Source organism: Nicotiana sylvestris, chromosome 6 (genome assembly GCF_000393655.2).
Source record: "Nicotiana sylvestris chromosome 6, ASM39365v2, whole genome shotgun sequence".
NCBI lineage: Eukaryota > Viridiplantae > Streptophyta > Magnoliopsida > Solanales > Solanaceae > Nicotiana > Nicotiana sylvestris.
This window is the reverse complement of record NC_091062.1, coordinates 126,943,103-126,954,133: the sequence shown is the minus strand read 5'-3', so window position 1 is coordinate 126,954,133 and position 11,031 is coordinate 126,943,103. Positions and strand designations below refer to the sequence as shown.

The 11,031-nt window shown below is 37.7% G+C and overlaps 1 protein-coding gene across 1 annotated transcript; it reads right to left on the bottom strand.

Annotated features, from left to right (window-relative positions):
* Window positions 1-364: 364 nt before the first annotated feature.
* Window positions 365-1,363, bottom strand: LOC138871242 (uncharacterized). Its single transcript, XM_070149114.1, has one exon. It carries the CDS (start codon window positions 1,361-1,363, stop codon window positions 365-367), a length of 999 nt encoding a protein of 332 aa, XP_070005215.1.
* Window positions 1,364-11,031: the final 9,668 nt, after the last annotated feature.

Here is an 11,031-nt window from a genome sequence, read left to right as displayed (position 1 = left end):
GCGGGGCTTATCCCCCGAATATCCGCCAATGTCTATCCAATAACCTTATTCCTTTTTTTGAACACCGCCAATGCAGAGTCGACCTGCACATTAGTCAAATAAGAGGAAAGAATAACCGGTAAAGTAGAGGAAGGGCCAAGAAATTCATACCAAAGGGTGGAGGCAATGGCTTCAACTCTAAAATAAGAGGATATTCAATTGAAAGTTTTGTCCTATTTTCAAGATCCAAGGACAATTTGCGGGGTTCATAAGTGTACGACCTCATTCCTTGCAAAGAGTTCACACATTCCATGAAGTCATCCATCTTGCCATCATCAAAGTTGAGCAAGATGGCCTCCAATGTATCATCAACATTCATCACAGCTTATGTCTCATCTATAATTACATCAGTTACCAAGTCCACGAAAGAACACACCTCTTTGCTATTAGGTTGTCTTATGGACTTACACACATGGAAAACCACTTTTTCATCACCAATCCGGAAGGTAAGTTCTCTGACTTCAACATCAACTAGAGCCTTACCTGTAGCAAGGTAAGGTCTACCAAGAATAATCGGCACCTCATAATGAACCTCACAATCAAGAATGACAAAATTCGCCGGAAGAATGAATTTATCAACACGAACCAATACATCTTTAATCACTCCTACTGGTCTCATCATGGTATGATTGGCCATTTGTAATCTCATAGATGTGGGTCTTTGTTTCCCAATTCCCAACATCATGAAAACCAAATAGGGCATCAAATTGATACTTGCCCCAAGATCACAAAGAGCTTTTGCAAACTCGACACTTCTAATTGTACAAGAAATCGTGAAAGCACCGGGATCCTCCAACTTGGGAGCCATTGAATGCACAATTGCACTCACTTGATGAGTCATTTTTATAGTTTCAAAATTTATCGACCACTTCTTTGTCACTAAATCCTTCATAAACTTTGCAGAACCATACATTTTCTCCAAGGCTTCAACCAATGGCACATTGATTGATAGACTCTTCATTATGTCAATGAACTTTTTGAATTTATTCTCGCCATTTTTCTTGGCAAGCCTTTGAAGATATGGAGGAGGAGGCCTAGGTATTGGTGCCTTAGATTTTTGTACTACCGGTTCCAGTATATCAACAATGTGATCCCTAGACGGGTTCACTTCCTCTTGATCTTCTTCCACATTGTCATCAATATCAATCCGCACTTCATCATTTGCTTGCACCATATTGTTCGGCGTCTTATCTTCTTGAACCACTTGCTCATCATCTACAAGTTTTCTTTGACTTGGGGTGGGTGCATCCCCACCTTTTCCACTCCTTGTAGTAACGGCCATGCCATGTCCTGTGTTGTTCCCACCCTTTAGGTTTATCACCATGTCACTTGATAGAACCCTTAGGACGAGTATTTAGGGCTTGTGAGAGTTGCCCGATTTAAACTCCAAGTTACGGATAGATGTATTGTGAGAGGCAAGTTGGGCATCAGAGTCGGCATTCTTCTCCATCATTTGCTTGAACATATTCTCAATTCGTCCCATCTCATTGTTGGAAGAACTTGGACCATGGGAAGGATAAAGAAGCGGGTTGCTCGATTGTTGATATATGGGGGGGCCTTTGAAAATCTGACCCCTGATTACCTTGATTATTGTTCCATCCCCCTTGGTTGTTGCCTCCCTAATATCCTTGGTTGTTGCTACTCCAATTGCCTTAGTTATTTCCACCACTCCAATTTCCTTGATTGTTGTTATTAGTCAAATTCCCTTGATTGTTGCCACCACTCCAATTACCTTGGTTGTTAGAATTCCAATTACTTTGATTACCTTAAGGTCGCCATTGTTGTTGATTCGGGCCTTGAGAGTTTTTTATTTGCCCTTGAAAGTTGTTCACGTTTTGCACTTCCTCCTTTTGTTCATTTTAAGATTCATCTTGATCAAACCCACTATATTCTTGCACATAATTCTCCACACGGTTTTGCACTTGTGGACCCTTGGGCATTCTTTTATTCACCATCATACTAACTCCCTCCATGGTATTGACTTGATTAGGACTTTGCACTTGTTGAAATTGAGCCTTGGCTAATTGATTCATTGTGGCGGTCAACTTGGCAATGGCTTGCCCATGATCATGCAACTCCTTATGTAGGTGAATTACATTCGAATCACCTTGAGGAACATTTGCCCTACTTTTCCATGTCGATGAAGTATCCGCCATTTCATCTAAAATCTCACAAGCTTCCGCATATGACGTTGTCATGAAATTTCCACTGGCAAGTTGATTGACAACGCATTCATTGGTAGTATTGACCCCCGATAGAAAGTTTGTTGAATCATAGCCTTAGTCGTGTCATTATTGGGGCACTCTTTGACCATAGTTCGGTACCTCTTTCATATTTCATGCAACGACTCATTGGGCTCTTGTTTGAATGCTAGAATCTCGTCTCTAAGAGTAGCCATATGCCTGGGAGAAAATAAATTGGAAGTAAATTTCTCCGCAACCTCGTCCTATGTATGGATGAAATGGTTTGGCAATCTCTCTAACTAATCCAAGGCTTTCCCCGTAGAGAGAAATGAAATAGCCCACACCTTAAAGCATCCTCTGAGACGTTTGTTTGTTTACTCCCCCAGCAAGTGTCCACAAACCCCTTCAAGTGTTTGTATGCATTTTAACTCGGAGCCCTAGTGAAGAATCCTCGTTGCTCTAGCAATGTGAGCATTATATTCGTGATTTGAAAGTTGCCCACCTTAATGTCGGGCAGGACTATGGCACTTGCATATCCTTAATTTGGAAACACCCAGTGTGGAGCCGCTCTTGGTGGAGGTGGGGTGGAACTGGGACGTTGTCTTGAGGAAGTTGGCCTTGTCTATTTTCTTGAGGTTCAAGAGGAACCTCTTCAATTTGGTCATCTTCAGCGTGTACATCCCTCAAAGGCATGTTTCCGAGTTGATCATTGTTGAGTGTCATTGTTGCATCTATAATTGTTTCACACAAATCAGTAACACGGAAAAAAAAAGATAATTCACGTACAAAACCAAATATATAGCTAAATCCATTTTAACTGCCCGACAATGGCACCAAAAATTGATCTCGTCCAAGTCACACCTCTATTTAAGATTATGAAACGGTTGATACAATAGTAATACCCAACAAGGAGTTAGGGTTGATTTTCCACGGGGAGATATGAATGGGACTTAGGGGTATATATTATAGTGTATAAGCTTGAATTATCTCAAATTGTACTTCCACAAACATGGGTTGTTTCTAGGTCTAATTTAAACTAAGATTACAAACTAAGAATTGAATCTAGGAACTTTTTGTTTTTGTTGCTTTTCAAATGATGTAAAAGGCCTAGGGCTATGACCTTCACCTAAGTATTTGCCTAACGGGTTACAAACTTTAAAGCTTGTTTTATTGGTCGGGGCGTATTATAGCTATCAACACTCGAGTACCTACTCAATACCTCTCTGTCAAAGAGTGATTTTACCCAATTTGGCTTTCTCAAGTCCAAATGGGTATTGAAAAAAATGGTTGATACAAAGCTCAAGTTAGTTTTTACTATCTCTAGGTTCAACCCTTTAATTGGAACTATCAATCTCTCGATTTACCCAATTTTTTGTTAGCCAAGTTTTACTAGATTGAGTCTCTCTTTCTCAAGTAGAGATCAAGTCAAATAGGCGTGAACTAATATTTGCGACCATTAATTCTACAATTAAAAGAAAGAACAAGGTAAAATAATAAATACTCAATCATAAACAAGCAATAAATCAAACACCCATTAATATTACACTCTAGGGTTGGGTCACAACTCTAGTGAAAATCTAGCTACTCATGCTTAAGATGGACGAAATAGAAAAAGAAATGATAATTAAAACCACATTGATAATTAAAATGATGAAAAATATATTCAAAAAGCTCAAAATAGCACAAACTACTAAGGAGAGTAAAGAAAATCATCTACAATAGCAGCTGATGTCAAAACATGACCTAAAAAAGTGAAACTCTTCTATTTATACAAGGCTAAAATTTTTGGACAAAAATGCCCTTTCGGAGGTTCTGCAGCCGCACAATTTCATGTGCGGTCAACACTTTGCTTTAGCCTGACAGAATTGGAAACTTGTGGCCACACTTCTCTCTTTCTTCGGTCTGCACAAATGTGCCTGCGGCCGCACCTTGCTCTTTTGCGGTCCGCACAAATGTGACTGTGGTCGTGTAGTTGTTCTTCTGCGGCCGCGCAATAATTATGCGGTCCGCACTCTTGTTGAACTTGAGATGCAGGTTCTCTAAAAAAATTTTCTTTCCCAGTTTCTGCAGTCGCACTTTTCATATGCGGACCGCACTTTTCACGCTCCTCTGATGGGCGTTTCTTCACATTCTGCGGCCACAGATGATAACTTGTGGTCCGCACTTCTGAGCTTCTGTGCATGTTTTTATCCTTGAGTTCAGATCACTCCTTCTTGAGTTGGATTTCATCTTGGGAGCTCATCTTCCAATACTTCTGCAATCAAGCACATGTCATCAGTTTACGGGAACACAATAAAGCATTTTTAGACTAAAACGAAAGCAAAAAATACGCTAATAAGTAGTCAAAATTTCCACTTATCATAAATGCGAGATTCGGGTTTTATAGTAAATTTTGGATGTTGGGAATTGGATTCTAAGGTTTATGGGTTAAGGTTGAATTAAGGATCTTCAGCTAGGTTATGCCGTCAGGCTTATGTGGATTAGGGTGATGTGGGATCACCCCCGGATATGTGCATGGTAAGGTTACAAAGCGATTTGATGGCTTTGGAATGACTCTTGGCACGCTCGAGGATGAATGTATGTTTAAGTGAGAGAGGATGTAATGCTCGAACGGTCGTTTTGAGCAATTGCACTTCGCTCGGTAGTTTACGGGCATGAGTAGCTCCGTATGATATATTATGACTTATGTGAATCGTTGGTTTTGGTTTTCAGGTTATTTGGAATCGATTTAGAATAATAAATTTCATGGTTTAAGCTTTAAATTGGAAGAGTTGACCAAGTTTGACTTTTTAGTACTTGACTTCGGATCAGAGTTTTGATGGTTCTGTTAGGTTCAGATGGTTATTTTGGACTTGGGTGTATACCCGGATTTGCATTTGGAAATTTCTAGAAAGTATTGGCACTATTAGGCCAAAGTTAAAAATTTGAAGGTTTTGAATGTTCATAAGTTTGACCGGGAGTTGACTTTGATGATATCGGGTTCGAATTGTAGTTCAGAAAATTGGAATAGCTTTAGTATGTCATTTGGGACTTGTGTACCAAATTTGAATTCATTCCGAGTTGATTTGATAAGGTTCGGCACGAGTTTTGGAACTTGAAAGGTTCAAAGTTCATTAAGTTTGATTTGAGGTACGATTCGAGGTTTTTATGTTGTTTGATGTGATTTGAAGCTTCAAATAAGTTTGTATCGTGTTTTAAGACTTGTTGGTATGATTGAATGGGTTTCGAGGAGCTCGGGTGTGTTTTGGATCATTGGTTTAGAAACTAGTTAAGTTAAGGATTTGGAGTTCGATCATTGTCAATTTCGGGTCAAGATGACCTCTTTTCGGTGTTTTGAGTGCACGAGCAGGTTCGTAGTGTGTTTTATAACTGAAACACATACATGGTTTGTGTCCGGGAGGTTCCGAATGAGTTTTGGGTGCTAAAACAAATAAAAATTCCTTGCTGATTTTCCGGTGTAAAATAATTACAAAATATCTTTTTTTATCTCTTAAATTTCCAGACTTCATTTAAAACTTCAAAACATCATATCTCCCTCATTTTAAGGCCAAATTGGGTGATTCAAAAGCCTATATTAACTGAAATTTTACAAGGAATCTATTGGAGGTATCAAAAATAATTTTCTGGATAGTTTGGCATACAAGACGAGGCAAAACATCTGGGCAAAAAAAATATCTAATATCAAGAGTTTGTTCATTTGGTTATATTTTGAGTTAGGGAGCTCGGATTTGCGCAATTTCTTAGGCGACTTTTACCATATGAATTGGAGTAAGTGTTCTCTATTAGGTTTTAGTTATATTTCGTTAATCTATTTTTGTTATTGAATTGTGAATTTTAAATAGAAAATTGGGGGGGTTTGTCCAAAGTTTCATAGAGTGAATTTTTGAGTTTTGAACACCGATTCAGAGTCGGATTTGGGTGAAACTAGTATGGTTGGACTCATAATTGAATGGGTTGTTGGATTTTGTAAGTTTCATCAGGTCCCGAGGTGTGGGCACGCAGGTTTTGACTTTTTTGCCGATTTTGGATTTTTTATTTAGGATTCGACATTTATTATTTAGAATTGTTTGCTTGGGATTTATTTGATGTACCAGAGTTGCTTTTGGCTAGGTTCGAGTCGTTCGAAGGCCAGTACACACTGGATGGCTTTCCTAGAGAATCGTTTGGCTTGCTCAGTATTGGAATTTGCTTGTCAAGGTAAGCAACACTTCTAAACTTGGTGCTGAGGATATGAAACCTCGAATTACGTATTATGTGATTGAAGTTGAGGTTACGCACATGCTAGGTGACGGGCGTGTGGGAGTGCACTACTATTTTAAAAGGCTATTCTGGGACTCGCCTCGGGGCGAGCAATATCAAAATGCCTTGAGACTCATGTGTGGGGCTTAGCTCTCTGAGGCTTACGCCCCCAAGTGCCCGATAGTGTGCCCTAAACACACCTAACACTCAACGCTCGGAATTCGCCCAACAGTTCCTATGCAAATCATGTGTTGAATTCACTAACTTGCACTGTTAACTCTGAAAATTCTTTAACAAATGAACGATTAAAGTTCTTTTTATCTATAGAAATATGAAAATTGTGAATAACTCAAATAACGAAACATATTATTGCATATTTACTAATTGAGAACATCGTGAGGGTGAATATCATTTGAATATTTCTTCTAAAAATAGATAACCAAAATTTATATCTTTACTTGATAGATCTTCATCTCTTAGTTCTATGTCTCTCAAAATTATCATACATTTTTATTTTACTATTTAAAAATAATATATTTACTCATGAAGGAGTAATATTTTCAATTATAGTATTGAAAAATTTATTTTGTATTTAATTTCAAAAAGGTAAAATATGAAGTTTGATCATTATTTTTAAGAAATTATAATTTTTAATTGTTTGAAAGTTAAAAGAATGGAGTTAATTTATATTTCATAGTAACTTTAATAGTATTATATTATTTATACTTGTAAAACATGCCAAATATTTTATTTTATATGAGTTTCTTTAATTCTTTTTAGTTTTCTTGAACTTTTAGTGCACCTTTATATTTTATTTTGTTATAATGCTATATTATTAATTCATAAAATCAAAAAATAAAAGATCTGTGGGGCTTACGGCCCATGCCTCGAGGCTTTCACCTCACTCCGTATTAAGTAAAACGCCCCGCCTCACGCCCTCGCATTTTAAAACACTAGCGTGCACTATGTAAATTGTGGTTTAGTCGATTACATGAAACTGTGTAGCTATCTTATCTGAACATTCCTACTGTACTCTATGTGTTAGAGCACATGAGCTGTAATTGATGCTAGAGATCATGATTAGGCTAATAATGGTATCATTGGGACCCACATTGGTCATTCTTTGTTGTTGAGTTATTTGCTTAATTTCAGTTATGTACTCAATCGCATTTATCATTTTATATCATATCTTAGTCTCTGTTATTGTTTATTGTCACATCTCGTATCATTGATTTGGGCTGCTCAGCATGAGTGTTGTGAGCCGAGAGACTGAAGAGATTGATGACTGAGTGAGGCCGAGGGCCTGATTGTGAGGATATTAATACTATGGCACGTGAGTTTTCCATGCAACACGTGAGTTGTCCGTGCAGATCCAGATATTGATAATATAGCATGTGAGTTGTTTGTGTAGCACGTGAATTATCCGTGCGAATTATAGCGCTTGCGCTGAAGGATCCCCTCCGGAGTCTTTACACACTCCCAGTGAGCGCGGTAGATTTATATTGAGGGATAGATCTCCTCTGGGCATAGATCTTGCCCGAAGCATTTATATTTTGGGATGAATCTTACCGGGCTGGATTGACCTTATACAGTACTGAGTGACTGACTATCAGTTGCTATGTATATATTCGGGATGGATCTTTCTTGGGTTGGATTGGCCATATACAGTACTGAGTAACTGAGCATGTCGAGTGATTGAGCATGATGAGTGAAAAGTGTGAGACGGTGAGATTGAGTACTCTGAGAGTGTGAAAACATGAATTCATCTCTGAGATACATTACATTTGACATGCACACTTGGCATACATGCATAGAGATGCATTTTTCTCATGTTGTATGGTATCACGTCATTCATGACTTATCACGCATATTGACATATAGGCATAGAAATGTATTTTACTCTTGCTATCTAGGAAATGAGACATCTTATTTATTGTTTAAAGAATTTTTGGGAAAAATCACGGTTTTCAAACTTACTCATATTTTTCACTATTTCGGTAAAAGATTTGGGTTTTCACTAATATACTTGAAAAACAAGCTTATTTTTTGGAAATGTGAATGACCTGAGCATTTTGTCTCTGAGTTACTTCTTTTATTACTTTCATTATGTTGTTATGAACTGTTGTTGGCTATTGGTGTTGGACTCCAACCTTTGTCTCAGCTCGTCATTACTTTCAACCTAAGGTTAGGTTTGCTATTTATTGAGTACATGGGGTTAGTTGTACTCATACTACACTTCTGCACCTTGTGTGCAGAGGTTGGATGTTGTACTTGCGTTCCAGTCACAACTGCCTCTTGTTCTGGGTAGCTTTAGAATTATTAATATCTTCATGTATATTTCAAACAGATGATGTATGTTTATTTCACACCAGCATTGTAAACTTAAAATCTTAGAAGCTCATGATTTATACTACCAAATCCTTGAGAAATGTATAAGGTTCAGATATTTTCTTTACTTAATTATTTTATTAGATTTTATTGGAATTGGATAGTTGTTAATTGGCTTACCTAGCGGGTTAGATTAGGTACCATCACGACTAGTTGGATTTTGGGTCTTGACACTCGGAGATCTTTGAGTGGTTTCTATATCACTCTTGGAGTTTCACCGATTTCCTGGAAATCGAAGAAACAAGCATCTGTGCCTTTATGTTCTGCTGAGGCAGAGTATCACTCCATGCATCGGGTATTTGCCGAAGTGAATTGGCTTACTCGTCTTCTCAGCGATATCTCAGTTTCACCATCTTTTCCAGTACCAATTCTCTCTGACACAATAGCAGTGATTCATATCACTAGGAACCCCATTTTTCATGAGAGGACGAAGAATGTGGAACTAGATTGCCACTTCGTCCGGCAACAGTTCCTTTTAGGTCAAATTACTCTATCATATGTACCTTTTATCGACTCAACTGGCAGATCTATTTACCAAATCGTTGTCAAGACCTTCACACAAATTTCTTCTCACCAAGTTGGGGGTAACATTTTTACCCTTCAGCTTGAAGGAGGATGTTGAAAAGAAACCCCATGATCCGATTTGTACAAGAGATGATGAAATGCAGAGGTTAGGTGAATAAGGAAAGAAATCAAATTCTATAGGGTTTTAGACAAAACAAGGTAACACCTCGGAGTTATCTAAGTCAATAGATTTATCTGCATATTTGACTTTGACACGTGATTCGATCTCAGCCCTTGAACAAATTTTTGATGGATTAACTAAGAGCCCTCAAGATCATTAGAAAGACAGTTGTACCACATTGTATTCCAATATTATGAAACGTCTAAATAATATAGGAAAGAATAAAATTTAATTAGTTTGTTATTTCATAGCAAATAGAATTTAGATAGCTGTATAGGATTTAACTATTCATTCTAATTCTTTTACATAGCTCAATGATAGTAGGCTATATAGTTGATATTTACACCTTAATATGACCATACTTTGTTGATGTTTTATAGATAAATTTCCAACAAAATGCTCTAAGTAGTGTTCTTTTGTTTAGCAGGGAATATTATATGAGAGGAAGCAACATGGAGTGTTTTGGAGGCGATAATGTAAAGATAAATGCCCACTCGAGAAGTACTCGAACACCAAGAAGCATAAATGGTGTAGGGAAGAAGGCCACCGCGTCCGCGGTTGCACCACGGCGAAACGCGGCAGATTAATGAAGGGAGACAGAAAGCTCAGCGTTCACCGCGGTCGACTGGCGTTGGCTGCGACCGCGGTGTACTATTCACTCCGCTGGAAGTTGTGGACCAAAGTGTAATTTCGGGAAAACTTTTGTAAACCCCTTATAAGCTTTAGAAACTCTCCCAAGTGAGGGAGGAAGCTAATTTTAGACTACTTTTGGAGGAAGAACAAGTGTGAGAAGATCAACCAACCATTAGAGTTTTTCTATCTCCTTTTAATTCTTGCAATTTTATATTATGAATAATTTAGTAGTTCTCTCTTATTTTGTTATGAGTAGCTAAACACTTATCTAGGGTTGATGGAACCAATTGTTGGTTGAAGTCTTGACTCAAGTTGTTATAATTGAGTCAGATTTACGATATGATTGTTCAACTATGTTTTGTATGGTGATTAATTGACTGGGCCCTTGATTAATCGTGTCTAATTACCTTATATTGCTTGAGAAAGAATATTAGGTTAGATAGCTGTTGAACAACACCACTTTTGGGTAATTGAAGAGATTCATTACTTGAACTTAAAAGTAGGTTTAGAGATAACAAAACTTTGGTGGGATAATTTAGAGTTGCATAACCATAGTCAGCTAGAGTAGTTCGAAGAATGCTCTAGTAAATTATTGTAGTTGATCGAGAGATAATTACGATAGCCCATGACTCTTAATCCTCATAGAGTATTACGGCGAGATTATAGCGGAAGAGTCAAGACCTAAACTAGCAATTGGGGAAATCACTGCCCTAGACCTTTTTACCATTGAATTAGCTTTATTTTAGCTTATTGTTATTTTTAATAGTAGAGAAGTAGTTAAACAAAAGAACCCAGTCTTTATTGATCAAAAATCTTGCATCTAGAAATTGATTGAGTTGATAATAACATTGCCGAAAAGTGTAA

What these genes read in the sequence shown, in the direction of transcription:
- LOC138871242 (XM_070149114.1), bottom strand. Translation starts at nt 1,363, where the DNA reads ATGGTGATAAACCTAAAGGGTGGGAACAACACAGGACATGGCATGGCC.